Raw genomic sequence first — 24721 nt, forward strand, 5'->3', positions numbered from 1 at the left:
ATGGCGTATAAGTGCGCGAAGATACCAACAAAACGAAACAGATGCTAAGGGTTGCCGAAATGAAAACCCTAAGAACAATGGTGGGCAAAACAAGAAGAGACTGGGTGAGAAATACAAACGTCAGAGAGCAGTGCAAAATTCAAGATATTGTAAGATGGGAAGTCAGCGTAAGAGGATGTGGTACAATCATGTAAGATGAATGGATGAGAATAGACTCCCAAAAATTGCCCTAGAACACAACCCGCCCGGTTCAAGACCTCCCGGAAGACCACCTAAAAGATGGAGGGATAGTTGGCAATCTACCTCCCAGGAAATTAACCAGAGGCAGCTTCAGAATTAAACAGATCGAAAGATATCCAAGAAGTAGAAGAAGAAGACTCATTAAAGCTATTGTTCTGTCAGTGGAGCAAGTTGTTGCACTTGACTTTTTGACAATTGTTACAAAGGTAGATTGTAACCATTGTCAGTCTTATACATTAGATTAAAGAGCTCAAATCTGTGACCCAAATCCCCTTTATCATTTTTAAGGATATTCGTTCTTGTGCTATTTCTAGAAACTCTCAATTCTTTGATTTTTTTCAGGTCTTTTGCTTTACGTTTTCTTCATTCTTTCATAAGCTCAAGAATTTCTACTTTCATCCGAGGTTTTCTTTTTTCTCTAAGTGGTTTGAGGGTTTCTTTTCTAACTGGGCATCGAGGGCATCACGAATTTTGGTTTCATTTATTTTGTCCTTGCTTTGAAGTCAACTCAATGGTGATCGCCAACGTCAGATAACTCTGATATGGCACGTGAAGAAGAAGCATGCAATTTGTGAAAGGAATAATAAAAAATAAAGAGAAAATTAGTAAAAAATATAAATATATATTACATAAATAATTCACAATATGTACAGAAACCTAAAGCTTTAGAAACTATAATAGAATTTAAATTAAATAGCTGGTATGCACGGTATACAAAATATATATAGACGTATGTATTTATTAGTTTAAAAATCACAATCTAAATTTTAAATTTTTTTTTTAAATAATTTTGATTTTTAATTATTTTAAACCAATAAAGACATAACTTTATGTTTTAATGAATATTTTAAATTAATGATATATTACACCGGTCTAAAAATAAATACATACAAATAAGACAATCAATAATACTGATTGATGGCATCACATTAAAAATAAGATATAAGGCACAACCTTAAATAAAATAGAAATAAATAAAAATATTAAATCAATACTAAAATGTATAAAAAGGTTTTACAAATTTTGAAGTTACAATTGTCGGTTTAAATAATTATAATAAAATAATAGGTGATGTGTTGTGTGTAGTTTCAATATAATGAAACTATAATACAAAATGAAATACTTTACTTTTCTTTTACTAATCACTGTTTTAACGATCACTAAGCAATATTTAAACCTAGTAAAGATCAAAAATATTATTCTTGAATCACAAAAGAATTGAATAAATAATCAAATTGTGTGAATGTGAAACATAAATTAGTTTCCATAAAATTTATTTATTTGACAATTTGTATGTCACAACTTTCAGTGACAAGCCATCTTTTTAAAAGGGATTGTTTTAACATAATTATTGTCGTTTAAAGGTTGTGAATATATTGTGTGAATTATTCGTGTCAAGATGAGTATTTGGAATTGTGTCAAAAGTAAATGAAGTTGCCTTCTAGAACGCGTAGTGCATATGAAAAGTGTTTTCCTGTGCTCTAGTATGCGTTTACAAAGTTTGGAATTCTTCATTTGATGTATATTTCTGAAAAATCTCAAGTTTTGTACCAAAAAAAGAAATAGATAAAATATTATAAATCGATGATAGAACACAAAAAAACAATTGACAATAAAAATATAATTTTACGTAGATAAACACTTCCGATTATATCAAGAAATAATATATTGTGTAATGATGGTAATTAGTTTACCTTTTTGGATCTTACCGAATTTTTTTAACATTTGTTTGTCTATATCCTATCCTTAACTTTAAAATTTCAAAAGCAGCAGTCTTAAACTTACTTTCTAACATTTTATTGAGATTATTATTTTAAAAATTTAATAAAGATACAAAAAAGTAACTAATGACATATAAATTGGTGCAAACTTGGGAACTATTTAGTACATGAAGACAATTTATAACAGGCATCAATTTTCTTGATGTTATTTTACCAAAAAAATATATTGCAGTGAAAGGCTGTTTGCTGGTAGAATGTATGAACTGATTTTTTAAAGTATTCATACTTACGATGTAGGCAACCAAACATATGACAATGAAATAGTTATGTGCATCTAGCAGATGTCAAGTGGGTTAATGTGGTTATGTGCTCCCAGACTTAGATAAAATACAAAACAGTATTAGTTAGTTAGTTTTAAGAAAGAGTCGTGTTATAACCTTTAATAAAGGCAAACGTATTAATCCATGTTTATAATTTTCTTGTAAAAAAACCCTAAAATTCCTGAGAATAACTAAATTCATGTTAAAGTTTGGCGCCCAACGTGGGGCCTAGACAAAATTTATCCCCCAACTTGTGACAGGAAATTATATATGTATAAATCAAAGTTTTAGTGTATTTTAGTGGTTAATTAACGGCAAAATTTAATTTTTCCGCTTCGTGTTTAGTTACTGGACAAAAAGTTGAATTAATTTGATTCGGGTAATTCTATATAGTTATATTCGGACACTTATGCTTCGATATTTACCTACTTGACATATCGGTTACTAAAAACAAAGTGTTTCGGAAATTATATTTGGACTGTTTGTGCTGTATTTTATTTAAACAAAGTAGCTTCGATCTCATTACTGAACTACATACTCTTAATAGCTTCGGTATTAACTACTAGACTACACTTGTTAAACTGTTCGGTTTTGTTGAAAACGCGGAAGTGATTTAATGTCAATTTGTTCTAAGGATATATTTAATACAGTGTCTGTAAAAAGTAAGGTCTTGGAGGTATTTTATTAAAATTTTTCATTTGGCAAGTACTTTCCAATTTTACTGTAAGCAAAACCATTTATATAACTTACGTTTCATGCAAAATAGAGACCCTGACAAACATTTGATTTCGATAAATAATTTTAAGTCATATTCTGAAGAAATACATTCGTGGACATAAATAGTAGATACATGATGAGTCAAAACGTATTGTTAACTAACGAACAATTCCAAGAACTTTTGTCGAGACTGTTGGTACAAAATGCTCCTGTTTCGCCGTCGTTGCAAAGTGGTAATCTTTCGAAATGCCCTTCACGTTTTAGTGGTAAAAAGGGCACCGATGTAAATGCTTTCATTAGTGTCGTAGACATTTATAAAGATTGCGCATTAGTGTCAGACGAAAACGCGTTTCGAGGAATCACAATACTTTGTGATGGTAAAGGCAAATGGCATCAAGACGTTAAAGCTAATATTTTTACATGGGATGAACTTGTTATGCTTTTAAGAATTAGGTTTGGTCCGAAAAAAACAGCATACCGTGTTCATCGCGAACTGTTTGCTGAGGAACAAGATAGAAAAAGAACAGTTGACGTTTTCGTTTGTAAATGTAAAGCCATAATTGCTCAAATAAAACCAGGTATTCTTACGGAATCGGTTTAATTAGAGATGGTGTACGGATAATTGCAAAAAAGTATTAAAAAAACATTTCTCGAGAATCAGCTGCAACTTTAATGATTTGCTTACAGAAGCACGGAAATTTAAAATGTCTTTGACCAACCCAGTTTTAAGGAGGAGAAAGCCTTCCATAATCGTGAATCGTATCAAAAATGGTCGCAGTATATTTATTGTCATGTTCATGGTTATTATGAGGAAGATTATCGTAAATTACTTGCTCAACAGTCTAAAGATCGAGCTGCACCTATGACTTCTAAGATAATTTCAGATTCTTTGAGTATGGTTAGTGCTACCGTCGGAGCAACTACTTCGAAATTACCACACAATAGCTTAAACAACCCTTTAACTTGTTTCAGTTGTGGTAAATCAGGTTTCATCAAAACAAACTGTCCAGTTTGTAGTCAGAAGAAAGCATCCTCTGTAGATTTCTCTTCCGTAGATACATTTACTTCACCTCAACCTAGACCGGTCTTACGTATCAACATATTAGGTCATTAAGGTCAAGCTTTAATCGATACAGGTGCTAAACAAAGTGTAGCTAGTATAACTTTATACAACCTTTTGGAAAATAGAGGTCAAACTTTTAAGTCAGAACAAATTTCTGTAAAATGAGTAGATCGTGTGATCGTGTAGCTAGAAACGAATGACAACGGTAGTTGATGTAGAAGTTAGAGCTTATAGATGTTAATAGGTTTTCCTAAATAACATTAAAAAACTCGATTTTTTGACCATTGCACAAATAGTTTTAGATTTGCACAATAAGGAATGGTATTTTGCAATTAAAGCAAAATTAAACAAAAATTTTGCTAAATATGAACGAGTTCGACTTCATGACTTTTTAGAAAATAGGAAAAACACCTTCAGAATGGGGGGGGGGGGAGAGCCTACAGCCTACGCTGAGCATCGCATTAATACTAGAAATAATGCACCAATCACACTGCCACCATATTTAATGTCACTGGTAAAGAGGAAAGTGCTCAAAACCGAGTTAGATACACTCCTGGAGGAAGGCATAATCGAAGAATGTGAAAATGCATGGGCCACGTCGGTTGTAATAGTGCCGAAAAAAGATGGTGGTACGAGAATTTGCCGTATACTATCAACGTTTAAACGCTGTGACTACTAGCGACTTTTGAACGATTTATTATACGCCTCTAAGCGAGCTTTTTATATCTCTACCATAGACTTACGATCGGGGTATAATCAAGTTAATGCGGCGCAAGCTGATCATAATAAAACTGCGTTTGTGACACTGTTCTGGACTTTTAAATGGCCCCAATGACTTTTCAAAGACTCACCATTGATCGTCTTTGCTGTGGTCTTACTAACTTAAATCAGAAAAAGTGCGAATTTGATTGCGAGAAAAAGTGAAATATAAACAAGCTGATCGACGTTTAAAGAAACCCAGTCCATTCCAAGGAGATTTAGTATGGGCCAAAACAACTGCTTCAAGTAACAGGCCGAAAGGTCAGGCAACTAAATTCTACCCGAAGAGGGATAAACTCTATGGTATCTACTGTGAGTTACGAGGTTTGTGGAGTGCACATCTTGTTGTGTTCCACGTATCCGCTTTACACACGCTAACCTCAAAGATGTTAAAGCTCCCACGCCTGTAGTGCCAATACGAAGACGAGGACGCCCCAGGAAGAAACCTGCATTTTCTGCTGGCCCTTCTTCTAACGAGTTTGATGCCAGGGGGAGACTGTAACAAACCATAATCCCTACCGTAACGCGTTTGGAGTAGGCGAGCGGTTTACCCCTATAAGCAGAGCATCAACCGACTAAAATTCTTTTTGCATTTCTAATGCACCAAACCTTTTTTATTCGATTCTATATATTTTTCCAAGATGAAATGTATTTTTTTTTTTAATTTTTACAAGTGGGCCGGCAATTGTTATTAACAAATAACTTATACAAACAAGCAATTTCACCGAATTGTTTCGGAATAATTTTTTTTAGGTGTATCTCATCAAAATAAACACTTTTTCTCTCCTAATAATTTTTTGAAAAATGCTTCCTTTTCGAGTTATTTACATTTTTTTGTTGAAAAAATGCCTTAATTAGTGATTTTTGGGATTTTTTTTCTAAAAAACTACTAAATTAATCGCAATTTTACAAATAGCTTTATAATCTTTAAACCGTCGAGTACAAGTTAGAATATTTTGACAAGAATAAATGGTTTCTATCTTGCTAAAAACGTGGACCCAAATATTTCGAATATGCCTTTCGAGAGTATTCCGCTAAGCGTGTACAGCGGTTGAGGTGTGTAAAAGTAGGCGCTAAAAAAAATGCATCTAATGAAAAATTATCACCTTCGAAACCAGCATTATTACAACATTACTTAAGAGCAAACTGGCAAATAAATGAATGGATTCAAGCATAAAACAATATTATTTCATCTCTTGATCCATTAACCCATGGTTGGCCAATGGAAAATAATTGTTTCGATTTTAATTATTTTGAAGGCGAAACTAGTTTAGATATGTTACAAAAGTATTTCTGCTCATGTACCGGAAAATGTTCTACGAAAAATTGTAATTGTATTTCCTATAATTTAGAATGCTGCGCAGTATGTGCATGTATACCAGAGAATTGTAAAAATGTTAAAGACGACTCTATTGAAGAAAATGAAATCAGCTTATTAGATGGAAATCCAGTTGCTGTTGACGAAAATTTTCAAATTATTGACAATGAAAACGATGTATAATTAATATTATATTTTAATTTTATTTTTTATTATATTTTTCAATGAAAATTAATTATATATTGCTTAATGTATTTCACTGTAATAAAACATTCAATAATATAGTCACCACGTAGAAAAATTACATTATTATAGCATTGTAAAAAATTAATTTTAATTGTTTTAATTATAATATGTCTATATAACAATAATTAGAAATATATATTTTTTTAATAAATTGTACGTAATATTTGTATTGAATTAATTTTTTAAATTTAAACAAATATTTCTACGCGCCGCACGCCTGTATCGCCGCAACCGCCGTACACACTTAGCGGTAGACTGCTTGAAAGGCATATTCGAAATATTTGGGTCCACGTTTTTAGCAAGATAGAAACCATTTATTCTTGTCAAAATATTCTAACTTGTACTCGACGGTTTAAAGATTATAAAGCTATTTGTAGAATTGCAATTAATTTAGTAGTTTTTTAGAAAAAAAAATCCCAAAAATCACTAATTAAGGCATTTTTTCAACAAAAAAATGCAAATAACTCGAAAAGGAAGCATTTTTCGAAAACTTATCAAGAGAGAAAAGGTGTTTATTTTGATGAGATACACCTAAAACAATTGATTTCGAAGCAATTAGGTGAAATTGCTTTTTTGTATAAGTTATTTGTTAATTAACAATTGCCGGCCCACTTGTAAAAATTAAAAAAAAAATATATTTCATCTTGGAAAAATATATAGAATCGAATAAAAAAGGTTTGGTGCATTAGAAATGCAAAAATAATTTTAGTCGGTATATTCTGTTTCTAAGCGTCTGTTGAGGGGTAAACCGCTCGCCTAGAGTATGAGGGATAAAATAACCCTCTGCATCTATCATATGTCAAGTAAGTGCTTGTGTGATCCAAGAAGTGTTTATTATCTGATATACAGAAGTACGTAAAATAAAATGGTATAACCTTCAATAAAAGCATACGTATTTATACCTGTTTATAATTTTCTTGTAAAAAACTCTAAAATCGTTGATGGATTCGACCGTTACTTGATGGAAATTCATTTTATGTAACAATAAAACACTGAAAACTTTGTTTTCAAAACTTCCACAAATTTTTATTTTAAATTCTTATCACTACAGCTGTTTCGGCTCATTGCCTTTCTCAAGTGACGGCAATGTGATTGCCTTTCTCACTTGAAAAAGGCAATCAGCCGAAACAGCTGTAGTGATAAGAATTTAAAATAAAAATTTGTGGAAGTTTTGAAAACAAAGTTTTCAGTGTTTTATTGTTACAACTCTAAAATCCCTGATAATAACTAAGTTCATGCTAAACTATTCATTACTGAAATTAGATTCGTATTTATGATATATTCTGAGTGTTTACACGTACGTAACAAAGTAAATAAACCGAAATAAGTTACAATTAAAGTCAAAACAACAATAATCTTATCGTTTTGTCAAGAGTTTCTTAAAAATGTATAAAATTTTACTATCTAAACTATTTAACGAATTACTATGTACACAATTAATTAAATAATCATTGGGTGAACTCATGGAGTGCAGATATGGTACCGGACACTAGACCGAATATTGAGAATGTACAAATTAGAATGTTTTTTATTAAAATGTAATTGAACTTCCCTAAGTCGTCCCAGTTAACTATAGTATCTAACACAGCGGGAATCAGAAACCCTAATGTTGATAAGAAGATAGCACCAGCTAAGTCTATAAGAGCGTCGAGGTGATGCCCAGCTGCAGCTGCTATTGCAAAGATGAATACCACAAGTACTGTTCTAGTGATAATTTGACCGATGTTGTGTCTTTTTTCTGAAACGTAGGGTTTAACTTTTTTCCATATGGTTTCGGTTGGCACATAGAACTGCAACATAAAAGTGAAGAATACCGCCGATGAGATTGCTGCTTGAACTATTTGAGCCAGTCTGCAAAAAAATAATTAATACATTATAATTATCAAGTATAGATACATTTTAAGTCCTGATATTACTTAACACATTAGTCATTGTATTAGCGACAATTGAGTTTTACAAGGTAGTATTGGTAGCCCTTCGCACAACACCATATTCATTGTAGGACCAAAACTACTTTCTTCGCCAGTTTTGACAACATATCCCACTGATACAATCAAAATTATTAGAAAAAGGAACCAATATGACTCTTTACAGAACAATAATTAGACCCATAGTAACCGATGAATGTGAAACCTTCTCCTACTCCTCTACCTTTTCTCCTTCGTAAGGATGTGGTGGCGTCATGTAATTTATTTGACTATTTCTGTCCAATTATCTCTCTCTTGTGCGTGTTGTTTTGCTTCGGAGAATGAGTAACCAGTCATGTCCTTTATCTGGTCCGGTCATCGTACTGGAGATCTTCCTCTGGATCTTTTACCTGCTACGTTACCTTCAACTATCATTCGCTCCATGCCTTCTCTTCTTTTAGTTATATGTCCAAAATATCTCAGTATATTTTGGTTGATAATTGTGATGAGTCTAGTTTTTATGTTAAGTTCTGCTAGAATTAAGTTATTTGTGCGAAGGGCGGTCCATGGTATGCACAAGATTTTACGGTAAACCCACATTTCAAATGCCATTATATGCTTTGAATCGGCTTTTTTTATTGTCCAAGTTTCTGAAGCATAGGTGGCGATAGGAAATATCAATGCTCGAGCAAGGCGTAATTTTGTGTTTTTTGTGATGTCAGTGTTCTTCCAAATTTTTGTGAGTTTGGTTGTTGCCGATCTGGCCATTGTGACGCGTCGACTGATCTCATCTTCGCATCCTCCACTGTTAGTAATAACGGAACCTAAGTAATTAAATTGCCAACCACTTCGTAACCTGTCATATCCTTATCTCTGCTTGGTTTCTGATTCTATCGATGATCATCACCTTGGTTTTCTGCCTAGGTAATGACAAAAAAAGATGAAGGACAACTCAAGATATTCGAGACAAAGATAATCAGAAAAGTATATGGTCCGGTGCAAGAGTACGGAATTTGGAGAATTAGAAAAAACTACGTGATTAATGAATTGAATAAAGAGCACGATATTGCATGATTTGTAAGAAGTCGGAGGCTATCATGACTGGAACATGTTAAGCAACAGGAAGATATTAAGCAACAAACAAAATGCTGTAATGGAAGCCGACAGGAAAACTAAAGAAAGGAAGACCCAGAACGAGATAGTCGGGTGACACGGAAGACATATGTATAAGTAAGATAATCGAGGAGAAGGGGACAAGAAAGATCTGAATGAAACGACATAGCTAGAGAGGCATAGACTCATCCAGGGTTATGATGTAAATGCTAGAAACCCTTCTACATATACAAATAAGGAGGATCACGCTAGAAGGTTTTGTTAAGCTAACACAATCTCAATATCTAGAATCCGGTGACGCAACTGGACATTATGATACCTACTTAAGTATTGAAACAATACAAATTTATGAAGATGTCCTGTTACATTATGGCTTCAACACAAAATTTTGAAATCTCGGTAAATATTATTATAAACGAGTGTGAGTTAACAAAAAAAAAGAAATTACAGAAAACAACATTACAAGAGGTGCCCTCTGTTATTATACAAACATATGAAGAGGTAGGAGTAGGGGCTAATGGTTTATCACTAGAGTATCAATATCCTGTGGAAATACTACTGCAATATTTTAAACAAAATTTGTCCTCAACAAAAAAGAAAAACTAGTTTTCATTTCGTAGTGGAACTCAAGTGGAAATCGTAAAACCAATTATGTGCTATATTTATAGGAAATAAACTACAATTTTAGTTAGAAATATGTCGTAGTTGAAGTTTTGATTTTAACCTGGACAATTATTCTTAAAATACAACTTAAGCGTCAAATATAACTTATTTACAATTAAATTTGTGGTTTATTTCCATTAAATAAGTAGGTACACAATATAAAAACTCTACAAACAAATAGTTTCACAATCAGTTCTTAAAACTAATATTTTATCTTGTTTAAATTATCTCAATGATTTTAAGATGCAAAAATAAAAATGTAGAGATCGTCTATTTTTTAAAATACACTGCTCCACAAAATTAACCGAACAGTAAGTTTATTTTAAGTACAATTAAAAAGTATAAGAAAAACTTAATTTTTAATATTTTTATTACTGTATGCTTAATAAGCTATAAAATAAAAAACAAGTTCCAAAATATTGATTAATTTAACAACAAATAAAAATTTACAAAATTTTTTATTCTGGAGTAAGATATTTTTATTTTTTAGGATATTTAAGATATTTTATAAGATATTTAACAACTACGCTAACAACACTAGAACTCAGACATGACGATGTCCATATGCACAAAAAAGGCAAAGACGTACATAACACCAGAAAATAACGCAATACAGGCATAGTTGTAGACATCGAAGACCAGCTTTTGACTACAATTGAAGATAAATTAATATTACATAGATACACTCCATCTCTTCGTCGACTTCAAAGCAGCCTATCACAGTGTGAAAATAACTGCATTATATAATGCAATGATAGACTTTGGTATCCCACCTAAGTTAGTTAAGTTGACCCAACTAACAATGCAAAATATAAGCTCATGAGTTAGAATTGAAGGAGGAAACGTTCCTTGACATTAATGATGGTCCAAGACAGACGGAGGCACTGGCGTATCTCCTCTTTAATATTGCCTTGTAAAAGGCAATCAGACAATTAAATATTAGAATGAATGGAACATTCCTGTATGTGGTTCCAAATTAATGCCGATACTGATCATTATCCCTCCACCACCAAACTGTACTATAGGAGAGAAGCTACATCGGATATAGCGTTCTCCAGGCATTTTTCACACTCTTTTGTGACCATTAGGTGAATATTTCGTAAAATGAAAACGTTTCTCCAATCTTTCATATTCCGATCTGCATAAGCACTAGAGAATTCCAAGCGTTGTCCTTGATAAGCTCAATATGTAGCAGGGCCTCTAGCAGGTAATTAACATAAATTTTGTTTGCTTAATCTGATGTATACTGCATCAGGTGAAATTATGTTGTACCATGAATATCTGCCAGTCTCACTAGTCAAAGCTCTAGCAGTAACTATTCGCTCTCGAAGCACTTGAGGTTTAAGAAACTGATTTTTCAATGCGTTTGTTGCCCTTGGTCTTCGCTGTTCAGGTCTTCTTGAAAAGGAACCAGTTTATCGAAGTCTTTGAGAAGTATCGTATATTGTCCTTAGCGGAACGCCAAGCATTTCCTCGATATAACGAATGGAATGCCCATTATTATGCAGAGCAACAGCTTGCGCCAATTACGATATATTAACCCCGATTGTCAGCGGTATTAAAGTTCATCAGTCCAGCCGATCAGCAGTTTCGACACATATATTTTAAACTCAGTTGTAATTTAATTAGTGCTGTTACTCTGTTAGTTGTACCTTTAAAAGGGCATTTTTAAAAAGAACCTTCGTTTTCCTCGTCGTTTTCAAACGTTTACCCGCTACCGAACCAAAATCCAGGGAAAACTGCAGCTGTTTAACCAACGGATTCCAGGCAAATTGACACAGAAATATATATATATATATATATATATATATATATATATATATATATATATATATATATATAGATATAAGAATTACTGGATATTAGTGACTGTCAATATAAACAAACAACACAGTTTATTAGGGTTGCAGTCAGAAAATTGGCCGGGATGTTAATGAAACACTCTTATGACATATTTTCAAGACACTATAATTAGAAAAAACTGTAAATATTTATAAAATATCACAAATCTTCAGTGCAACTTACTAGTCGTTGAGATTATTTACAAAAGCATAGACACTCAACATTAATAACAACACACATAAAATATAAAATAGTGGACAAAATACATTTAAAATTCTTTAAAATTTAGGTACAAGTAGTAAAAATTTTGTTGTCATCTTTTACTAGTGTGTTTTAACTCTGGCACATAGAGAACAAAAAGAAAAAATCCTATGATTAAAAAGTAATTAGGTGTATTTAATATCATGTTTCTTTTTCAGAAATACTAGAGGCCCATCTTAGGTGATTTTAATTTTTAAACCTGTCTTAATGGTATGCAACATGTTATGCATATAACTGTAATTTGTGTGGGTACGGGTACAGGTAGATATTAATTTTATTTTGGATGTTTTTCCAGTAAGTAACAATAAATGTTGCTCAGTTTATCTATGTCTGACTTTTTATTGATGCAAGATATACTTGATTTTATGGAACACATTTCCAAGAAAACACGTTTTGAATGGTTCTTTTCCTTTGCCAAAATACAGGAATCCTCGAAATTAAATTCATGTTTCAACGGTAATGCATGTTCTGTCAATGCACATGCATTTATTTTTTTGGTTTTTATATCGCTACGATGTGAGATCACCCTACTGTGAAAATTACGAGATGATTCTCCTATATATATTTTGTTGCAATTATTACACGGTATAGAATAAACAATATTCGATGACTCCTGTATTGTGAAAGAATCTTTTGTTTTTGTGTACAACTTCGATATCGTTTTCACATTTTTGGTTGTAATTTTTAAATCACGAACATTTTTGAAGATGTTCATTAGCTTCGGTGTCAAAACTGGAATGTAAGGTAGGCAACCATAAGTTATTTTGGATGGTATCACTGATGTGTTCTGTGTCAATGTCAATTGTCGGACCTCATTGTTATGAAAATTTTGGTTGTCAGAAAAATGCGAAGGAAACGGAGAACCGAAAATGAGTTTATTTAACAGCCCTATAGGATAGGAGTTCTCTTGTAATATAGATCTCAGCTTTTTTAATCCCTTGTCTCTGAACTCGATGTGTGACAAGTTGATAACCCTAGTTTTCAGGGCCAAAACCAAATTTGTTTTCATCTTGGATGGATGTTGAGAATAAAAGTTTATAAAACGGTTACTAAAACAAGGTTTACGATACCACTCCGTCCTTAGCATGCCATCATTGCCAAGATGGATTAGCATGTCTAAAAAAGGAATCATATTATCAAATCTCAAATCATATTATCAAAGGTCCCTGAAAACAAAGTAACTGATGTGTTAAACACCTTTAACGCCCAATGTGAACACCTAAAGTTTACGGTTGAGAGAGAGAGGCTGATAATATGATTCCTTTTTTAGACATGCTAATCCATCGTGGCAATGATGGCATGCTAAGGACGGAGTGGTATCGTAAACCTTGTTTTAGTAACCGTTTTATATACTTTTAAACTATAAACTTGTACCTAAATTTTAAAGAATTTTAAATGTATTTTGTCCACTATTTTATATTTTATGTGTGTTGTTATTAATGTTGAGTGTCTATGCTTTTGTAAATAATCTCAACGACTAGTAAGTTGCACTGAAGATTTGTGATATTTAATAAATATTTACACTTTTTTCTAATTATAGTGTCTTGAAAAAGGAACAAAACGATTCCGAAAGCTAGACGAAAAGTCATAAGAGTGTTTCATTAACATCCCGGCCAATTTTCTGACTGCAACCCTAATAAACTGTGTTGTTTGTATATATATATATATATATATATATATATATATATATATATATATATATATATATATATATATATATATGAAGAACGCTGGAAAGAAACTTAAAGAAGAAAAGAAACTTGTATCAAAAAGGAATGTATCCAAGCATCATCTTGAACCTGTAGGCAAATTTCATCTTATTTCCAATTCTAATATAATTTCGCAAGTATCATCCTTTAGAATAAGCGATTCTCTTTCAACAATTTTTGAATCTAACATAGAATCTAGTGAAAATAATAAACCAGATTTACATTTAGTTGACAATAATCAAATTCGCCTCAGCATTTTACTATAGAGAAAAAAGTAATACAACGCCAGTATAGCAGCTTCGCTTGAAAAAAAATTAATAAAGGCAACCTATATTTTGATAATTATATTTCATTATTTTACAGGGCAATTTAACAAAACTAAAAGGAGAGAACTTTCAAATTAACGTGTCCGATTAATTTTGCGGGGCAGTGTATATATGTAATGGTACTTACAGTTCTTCATTGGGCAAATTTTGCGTAATGGTAGCCGCCGTTTCATCACCAAATGCATAATAACCAAAACATCCCAAGCTGGCAAAAAATGTAACTATAATTGCCATACCCATATTTAAAACACCAGGACATCCCAAAAACTGGGAAGTAATCATGGAATTTTCAACCGGCATAATAGTACCGATACCTAAAAGAAATAAAATTAAAATTATATTAAATTGAATCATTCGTTAGGTAATATTATTAATATAATTAGGTAATAATTATATTAGGTAATAATATTATTAAAACTATTTGTTAATTCTATAAGTATTACCTTCCATGGCAAATATAACAGTACTGAAGAACGAAGGCAATCCGGACCAGGTGGTTACTAAATTTCTTTCTTTGATGCTCACTTTCGGAATTTTTACGAAAGTATAATACAAAGTAATTGCAAATGCGACACACATAGTGATGTTAGCAATAAAAGAGAATGGCACCAGGTGCTTCAATTCTCTTACTTGGCAGAAGAGAATTAGAGGTCCAAGAATCATAAGTTTAAAATAAAGACTCCAAACGTCTTCACCGGCTGGTTCGTAGTATACTTTTACTAGCTAAAAAAATTAAAGGAACAATTAGATGAAAATGAAAAATAAAAAAAAGAACTTAAACATACTAATTTAATAATTACTAAGGTATGTCCTAAAAGTTTTGACACAAAATATTTATTGGATTTTTTTAATGATCAAACTTATTTAAACACTAATTATTATCATAAAATTGTAACTTAATATTTAACTAAACTTTACTATTGAATTATGTAAAGTGGCCCATTCTGCTTTACCAGACACAAATTTATTCGAATGTCTTTCATGAGGTCCTGGACGGTATTCAGATCAATTTCTCTCAGTTTTTCGTAAATTCACCGTTTTAGTTGTTCATCATCTTAGCCGCCATAAGAAACCTTCATTGACAGTAAAGTTCAAAAATCTACTGGACGAGCCTGTGAAAGTTGGGAGGATTATCGTTTTTAGGAAAAAAACTTATGTAGTGTTGTCGAAGCCAGTTTTGCATATTTCTTGAGAAATGGCATAGTGCTAGGTGTGTCCAATAGATGATATCGTCATTAGCATGATGTTCGTGGACAAACTGAAGTAATTTGGAAAGGCAGTTATTAATATAGCTCTGACTATTCAAAGCTTCATCCCTCACTCTTCGTACAAAAGGTCGGGATACCCCCCGGTTAGAAATTGCGTACCAGACAAGGATTTTATTCTTATTCTACGTGGTCCGTATAAAATCCATCGTTTTCCTGTATTTCAGAATTACTAAAAGTGAAATGCTTTTCGTCATTTAAAATAATTTTTTTATTGGTAAAGTGTACCCGCCTCAATTGATGACACTATCTTGGAATAGGAAGGAGTTGCGCTAGACAGTATTCTTCCGGTATTTAAGACCATTCCTGCTCAATTTCAACGATATCTTACTCTTAGAAGATTATGTATTGACGAGAAAGTCTTCTCGTTGACATTCCAATCTGATTTTTTGTTCTTCTCACCAATTTCTCTGTGCAATAAATGCACGTGATCTTCGACTTTTTGGGAGATTCAGACATGTTATTCCCTGCTCGCACTCCGCTATTGTTCTATAAATGATTCTGCTTGAAATATTTTCATTCTGGAACATTCTGACAATAAACAAATTAAACAAACTTTTGTTTCCAAAGCCAACTTTAAATTATTTTATTTTTGTTAATATTCAAGCCAATGAATTTTGTTCAGAAACTTGTAGGACATACGTTATTACATAATGACATTAAAAATTTGTAAAATGCAGTACAAAACACAAATATAATGTTATTCTCACATGTACTTACAAATAAATAAGTTGACAATGAGAGAAAAGTTAAATACAAGAGTAAACGAAATATTAAGAAGAAGAACACACTAGTGGTATTATCTACGATATTTAATGGGACTGAACCATAATTTTAATTAAAAGCATTTATAGTTTATATTAAATAAAGTAAAAAATAAAGAAATGTCACAAGAGAATAGTTTCAGAACCTACATAGTTATACATTTTTGTTATAAACCAGTAATATAATGCCAGTAAGGTTTGAAAAGAGCAATCAGTTAAAATCATTAAATTTCAAAATTAAAAAATTTTAAATTTAATTTCATTAAATAAATTTCAAAAACATATATAGTAGGTAAATCTTTCTATTTACAATCACTTACCTTTTGAAGAGATTCTGATATAAATACGATATACACCGCTGTTCCTGCAGCATAAGTTAAAGCGAGAGCAATATCCGAAAAATTCCTGAAAATAGCACAAACCATTAATTATAAGAGCAGTTAATTTTGGGAATTCATTATTTTGTGTTTATTTTTGATTAATAATTCATCTCAACTACGACACCACGTGAATATTAAAAAAATATAAAACCGCAGAGAAATAAGAGGTACTAAACAAGCTTCTGATTTATATAAGAATAATGAAGAACGTAATGCAATTTTCTAAATAAAACACTAAAGACTAATTTTCGACATTTTGCCAAATGAAATGGTTTTTTTTCTTAATTTGTTTTGTATTTTTCCGCTTTTTTAAAAGTTAAATTTTGAACTTCGTTTCGAATATTTCCTAATCTTTTTCAATCAATCATCAATTTAGATTTCAAAATGAACACTTCACTGTGTATCAGGTATATCGGATAACAAATTAGATCGAAAGAGCGTTAAAAGAAAAATTTATCTAAAAGGAAAAAGTAATGCTCAAGAAAATTTTTAGATGGGGCGCAAGCATACACCAAGGTCTGGTGAAGAATTATACGCGATACTATTAAAAAGTGTCTTCTAGTCTAATATTTACAAATATTGAATTCATATCGTCGGAACGATATTTAAAGCAAGAAAATATTTATTTTATATCATTATCATTTTATATCCAAACAGTTTCTCCAATAAAATCTAAATTTTTGCAGATATTCGAAATACCCTTTAAAAACAAGCTTTTTTGGATGTGTAATTTGTGAACTTTCAATAACTCCAAAAATAGAGACTTTTCGAAAAAACGAAAAAAAGCACATATTTCTATAGGGTAGATTTTGATCTTGAGTTATTTTTTAACTACTGTCAAAAATTCAAGCAAATCGATGCATATAAAAATAATTTAAAAATTTTCTACTATTTTTACCGTCATTCCTGGACTATAACAGCAAAGATAAGAATGGAGAAGGAAGACATGAATACCATCGGAGTATATAGCTCAGAAAATAACAAGCCTCAAACAACAAGGGTAACTTTTTATGACCAATTATAATAAGTAGTAGATCAAGTCAGACGGAAGATGATAATATTACGGGATTTTAACGCTCGAATAGGCTATCAAGTAATACCCAGAATTAAGCAAAAACACAACGAGGATTTTAAAAACAAAAATGGAGAACTGATGCTAAACTTCTGCACGAATAATGAACTTAGAATAAGCAACACATTTTTTGACCACAAAGACCAACACAAATATACATTTAATAACACCCGTGGACAAAGATCTATGATAGATTAGAACCAACAGAGATATATATCCATCGAAAATAATCGACGTAAGATGCCTCAACTCAGCAGATGTAGGTAGCGACATAGCCTAGTATTATGTAAGGTAAGAATCATCCTGCAATACTTCACACCCAAGAGAGCGGCGCCAACTTAGCGCCAACAATACCTATACAGAAAAAGAATATCACAGAAGATCGCTGGAAATGAAATATTAGAAAACGATAACATCGAGGAAAGCTGGGAACAATTTAAAAATAACATAATTAATGCAGCAACAGAATCACTTGGAGAGAGGAAAGTAACGAACACTAACATATCAAAAAAGAAAACCCCATGATTTGGAGAACGATCATATAAACCGAATGACAACAAATAGAGTAGTAAAGACGACAAGAGACGGTTTCCCAATAAGATGACGATCAGAAGACAGATCAAAGATACATTGAAAAACAGACAAAGTCTTATCTACATAAAAAGAAGAAGGAGAAGAAAAAGATATCCTGGACTAGCACGCATAAAGTTAAATTTTCTATGGTATATGCGCTGACTCTCAATGACAAAACTGCGATTGCAGATGAACTAAAACTAGCCTAAATTAAGACGGAAATGTATATTTTATGAATAAGACTGCGAATCAGGAAAACACATGGATCCACGATAACTAGAGAGTTCGAGGAGTAGAGAAACGCATAGCTACCCTAATATAGATAGGAGCAGGATCCTTAATCAGATGAGACAATGAAATATGGAGGAAAGTGGCGAATATTCGCAGACTGAAGAAAATGAGAAAGAACAAGAACCAAATGAAGAGCGAATAACGCATCCGAAATACGGATATACGGAGAGTGTTATGCGCGAAACTTGGAAAGAACTTAAAGTGAAACATCTCCATAAATACATATAAATTATTTTAGCAGTTCAAATATAACATATTTTGAGACTGCTTATATTATGAAGATATAACTTAATTGATAAAATTATCGATTTTTATAATCAATGACAACTAATAATCGAAATACTTATTATTTCGAAATCACGGTATACAATAGGGATAAGATCATTATTTTCCCTGAACTGATAAAATGATATGATAGGATGTACAACACTTGTAATAATCTGGTTGTTTGCTTATCGTTATAATCCCAGCAGGAAAAATAACAACTTCCAACAGAAAATGTATAGATAATAAAACAATAATTATTTATCTTAGTACGGATTAAATCTATGTTTGCATTATGTTTTAATATACAAATCATCCTATACTCGAAAACGTTTAATATTCACGAGTTATTTAAAAGTATAAACCGTTAATAAATAATATATTTACTAACAATGTTCACAATTTAAAAGAAAATTAAGGGATATATAGTTGAGTCCATGGTTATTTACCCGTGTGTCATTAATACCTGGCGAGATAAAACACATACTTTTTATCTAGCATTATTGTCTTATAGCGGCTTCCCACGATCGGCGATTCTACAAATCATCACGCACAGCCGATGAGTACGGACGGCAACGTTCCGCAGACAGAGCTCTTCCTACGGTCCGTGACAGCCTTCTGTATGGAGACATTAAATTTTCTCTCTTCTTTTTTAAGTTTTTAATCGAAATAGCACTATTCTTCAATTGATTTTTTATTCGGTTCCATGCATCGAATATATCGTTCCGGTTCTTACGTCCTGGCGCCGTAGAATTCCATAAACTTGTTTCATTTTGATACAAATTTAAAAAAATCAAAAATAACTTTGTTTGTCCATTCCATTTTTTAGCAAAAAAGTGCAAAATAACTTTGACAACACTACAGACATCTACTCGTGTCAGCGAATGAACAACTTCTGACTTGACCTTATCTGTTAAAACAAGGACGCACTCGGATCGCGTCGCTCTCGATGGATACGACGCGCGATGCACCAGCACAGACGTGCCTGTGCTACCACGGACGAGACATTTCCCACGGTGCGTAGGTGCGAGCTGGTCCGCGTCCGTCCGCAACATCACCGATCGTGGGAAGCCGCTTTAACGCGCATGAAACTAAAGACAAAATAGCTACCGTATGTTATTAAGTAAAGACACATGTTTTTTTTATGAACGCTCTAGCCTCAGTACATCGGCGGCACAAGGTACGCTGGGGGACATTTTCAGATTTTAAGTACAATTTGTGATGTTTCTGGTTTGTTTACTTGTGGCTTTTAGTTTGTTGGATTTTTTTTCTGTTGTTTTGCATTTAGAAGTTATTTAAATTATACAAACAGTTGTTTTCACTTCTAATTTTATATTTAAGTTTGAAATTTTATGGTAAGTGTATTTTTTGCCAATAATTTACATACAAAGTTAACCTCAATTACACAGTTAAGGAATGGTTTTGTTTAAGTTTCCGCAAAAGTGAAAGAAACGACAAAAAGAACATATTTTATTGAATTTTTATAGATTATGCCTGGAAAAACTCTTACCGCACAAGCACAAGAACTCGTTTTAAATTTAATCGAGTACTTTGAATTAGAAAAAAGGAATGGGGGATCGTTGGGACCTCGAAGCCAACGAGGTACAAAAAGTACAATTTTCAAATGTGCACTATTATAAAGCTTTATTGATGACAAGTACACACACACACACACATATATATATATATATATATATATATATATATATATATATATATATATATATATATTGTTATGGTTTAAATTTATTAAAATCTAACAAAAAATTAAATTTACCGACCGGTAAAGTCGTTTCACAGTCGGTAAATAGAAATATTAGATTTGTAAGATTCAAATATTTGAATGAGTAATGGATATTCTAATTTAGTAGAAAGTAGGCAGATAGGAGAATAGATATTTGTACGTTAATATATGAAAACAATAGAGGAATTCTCATAAACAATTAATGTAAGTAGTCCAAAGATAGCAATTTTAGAATATAAGGTTTAAATCTTTTGTTTACAAAAAAAAATGGACAAAGAAATAGAAAGTTTTGTGGTCAAGGATAAGTATACAATAACCGAAGTAGTATTAGCTGTATTGACTCTAGAAACTTGGAAACAAAGAAAAGATCTTATTTATGCAAAATTTGGAAATACCAAGGTAATGTGATACCATAATAGCATTAAGCTCGTGTTTGACAAGTCACAGAATTTGATTGATCGAAAGGGATGGTATGTGTCTGATTGGTGAAAAGGAGAAGGAGGGATTGAAGTGAAGGAAGTCAGGTTGTGCCCGGGAAAAGATTACTGTGATTTAAATGTCGAAAGAAGCAAGTTGTTTTGGTTCCATATCCTGCAGTGAAAGTTAGCAGAGTTCTTATCAAACAATCATTTGTGAAAGGTGTTTGGTGTCTGTGGAACGAGCCACAAGGATTGTAATAACCAAACAGGTGTATGGTATATTTAGTACTAGTCGATTAAGTGAAAATCGTTTCGACTAGGGAGAAATTGGGTTCCTGTGAGATAGGAGTTTGGTCCAGAAGTTTTTGGAGAGACTGATGCGGTGATAGTGCATGCGAGGGACGTTAACAAGCAGAGGAGATAGCAGGCGTTTGTAGAGCAACTGAGAGTACGAGCAAAAGTTGGGCAGATCACAGTCGTAAGAAGAAAAGGAGCCAGTAGACAATTCTTGGAAATAAAAGGTTAGTTTACCATATAATCAACAAATACTTTCAACCACGATCACAACTAGATCATATTTAATTTGTTTTTTTTTTAATATTTTATTCAGTGATTTCATTTCAAAATAAATATAATATTTTTATTCAGATAAAAAAATTTAAAGAAGTAATATTTCTTGACAGAATATTCTTTGTTTTGATTTAATTTAAAAAAGAAAACACAGGGACGAGATCTTTTATTTGAATACAAGTCCAAACAATTATTAATAATTTGTATAGGAATTTTAATGAATTTGTAATTTTAATTATACGGATTAGCGCATATGATATATGATTTTGATTAATTGTAAAATTGTCTAACTTTAATAATTTTTTGATTCTTTTTTAATAAATAATTAAATAGTTTAGCATCACAAAATTATTTGGTTTAATTTATTTTCCTATTGCCAATCCTTTCCTCAAATGTAACCGCTTAAAGAATTCTTTGAAGCCACTTATCATATATATCATATATATATATATATATATATATATATATATATATATATATATATATATATATATATATATATATATATATATATATATATATGTATATATAAAATATTATTATTATTTAGTTGTCAACTTTATTACATAACAAAATATTGATAATATTTTAACTTTGTTTTAGAGGGTAGCAGCTGCACTTGACGAGAAAACCAGTATACAATAAACGAAAAAGAAAAGAAAACAATCCCGGGAAACGAAACGTTTAAAAACGACAACGACTGATAACCAAAAAACCAAAATTTTAAAGCAAATCATTTTACTTTCTATTTATTTGATAACGTCCAATTTTATAATATAATCCGTAATCGGAGCAGTAGCCACCTTCTGGCAGTTGCTATTGCGTGGAGTAAATTTCCGATTTATTTCGTTTACTTTAAATAATGACGCACGGATAAAGAACCATGGACTCAACTGTAAGTCTGTCATAATATATCTCTTTTTTTAATATGTATCAGTATTTACTATGTATATAAAAACTTTACTCACCTAGCAACACCAGAAAATTTCCGCAATTTTCTAGGACCATTTTGAAAGACCGCTTCAGCAGTTTCTGCATATCCCATACTCGGCGTTTTAGTTTTTACACACATTTTTTGTGACGCTGATACCTACAAAATAATTTTATGGTCAAGTATGTAGCCTTAGGTCTGATATAAAGTAATTACTTGCAAGAGTTTTAGATTTATATACAGAGGATATTCCCGTTATATTTCATACAAAATGCACTTTACTCAAAAACAAAATACCTTTTACAAGAACCCTATTAAACTTATACCAACCACTTATACGTAGCAAATTAGACTACGGCTCAATATGTTATGGTACTGTCGAAAAAAATACATTAAAAAAACTAAACTCAATTCAAACAACGTCACTAAGAATTGCTCTGCGCGCATTTAGAACTAGCCCAACCAATAGCCTTCAAGTTTTAGCTAACGAATTACCTTTACACGAAGGCAATAATTGTCACTAAATTATGCAACTCGTATACCATCAAATCATCAAAATCCCATGCATTCAAATATCTTAAAACCTAAATGTATCAGTAATTACAAAATTAAACCTATGGATACACTCCCTTTTTATGAAAGAATCAAATTCAGTGGTTACGACTGTGAGCAGATTAGTACCATCATAAATCCAACCCAAAACTAGTCCACCAATTGTAAATACATCACTTACTCGCTATCCCAAAACATCCACTAACCCAAAAGTAATACATCAATCATACCATGAAATAATATCTCTCTACCCAAACTCTGAACATATCTACATACTGATGCATCAAAAACTCAAACAGGACTAGCAGCGGGTTACATACATGGAGCAGACCATTTTAAAATACATCTCCTTCTGAGTTGTAGCATATTTACTGGAGAAGCACTGGCTATTTTAGAGGCACTGAAAGTTTGCAGAAGAGAATCCGCACCTCATTCTATTATAATATCTGACTCATTAAGTACACTAAAAGCTTTACAGCAATTGTATCCATCAAATGAAATTATAATGCTAATAAAAAATGAACTCATACTACTATCAACAAAAAACGTAGAAATAACTTTTTTATGGGTTCCATCACATGAGGGAATCAAGGGAAACGCAGTGGACCAACTTGCGAATAAAGCTGCACTAGATGAAAGCATCCCTGTGTCACACATGCTAACAAGAAACGACCATAAAACCTCCATTAAAAAACATATTACCAACTTATAGCAGAGTAACTGGAATTCCACATCCAACAAATTAAAAGATGTTATAGAAACTGTCGGCACCACCTTACCACTCCCACTCAAACGTTGTGAACAAGTGATAATAACTCGACTACGATTAGAACATACTATACCAACCCATATTCAGTTAATAAATAAAGAAGCCACCCCTTTCTGCCACAACTGCAAGATCCAAATCACTGTGAAACATATTCTGTTAGAATGCAAAATATACACCCAAGAAAGAAGAAAAAAATAACCTCTTTACCAACATGAAGGATCTACTAAGCTGCCAGTACAACCAAGTGCTGAAATATTTGAAAGACATTAAATTTTACAGTGTTTAAAATAATATATTTAAGTTATATATTTGTAAAATCACAAAGACTAAACTGGTTTGGTCACCTAGAAAGAATGCCAGATAATCGAGCTGTAAAAGTAGTCCAGAGATGGAAGCCCCAAGGAAACAGAACAAGAGTAAGACCCCGTAAAAGATGGATAGACGACGTAGAGAGTGATCTTAAAACCATGAACATCAGGCAGTGGCGAAGGAAAGTATCCGACAGGGCAGAATGGAAGAACATTGTTAAGCAGGCCAAGACTCACAAAGGGTTGTAGCGCCATTAGAAGAAGAAGAAGAAGAAGTACGTGTTACGATAAATATACTGGCCTAACTTTTATGACTAATTATTCTGTTTTATTGTAGAAATTTCGGTGGAAGTCTAGAACCAAAATTATGGTGAATGAGCCGGCTAAGCTTCTCGATCTTTCGATGCAAGACAATGCGATCTTTCGATGCTGTTCTAGTATATCAGGATTTCGTATATAAATACAACATTTTTATATGGAGGGCCAGTTAATTCTCAAGAGCCGCGCTCGCGAATTTGTTACGTACGAATATAATAAATTATTGTCAGATAAGTTAATATAAATAAAGAAATAAATTAAATCCGTAAGTGCTATAAATATTGAACCTTTTAATA

General features: G+C 32.1%; 2 protein-coding genes across 2 annotated transcripts in view; one reads left to right on the forward strand and one right to left on the reverse strand.

Moving 5' to 3' along the window:
- Window positions 1-901: 901 nt before the first annotated feature.
- The window catches only part of LOC140436797 (proton-coupled amino acid transporter-like protein pathetic), a 100655-nt gene continuing 76835 nt past the window's right edge, over window positions 902-24721 (reverse strand). The window contains exons 5-9 of the mRNA XM_072525889.1: window positions 22516-22637; window positions 16555-16639; window positions 14649-14928; window positions 14333-14519; window positions 902-8235 (exon numbers count right to left, since the gene is read on the reverse strand). Of these exons, the coding sequence (XP_072381990.1) occupies window positions 7833-8235; window positions 14333-14519; window positions 14649-14928; window positions 16555-16639; window positions 22516-22637 (1077 nt within the window). The 3' untranslated portion in view covers window positions 902-7832. The remainder of the gene's footprint in view (window positions 8236-14332; window positions 14520-14648; window positions 14929-16554; window positions 16640-22515; window positions 22638-24721) is intronic.
- Window positions 3135-3599, forward strand: LOC140435784 (activity-regulated cytoskeleton associated protein 1-like). Its single transcript, XM_072524501.1, has one exon. The coding sequence runs from the start codon at window positions 3135-3137 to the stop codon at window positions 3597-3599; it is 465 nt and encodes a 154-aa protein (XP_072380602.1).

Source organism: Diabrotica undecimpunctata, chromosome 3, assembly GCF_040954645.1.
Source record: "Diabrotica undecimpunctata isolate CICGRU chromosome 3, icDiaUnde3, whole genome shotgun sequence".
Lineage (NCBI taxonomy): Eukaryota > Metazoa > Arthropoda > Insecta > Coleoptera > Chrysomelidae > Diabrotica > Diabrotica undecimpunctata.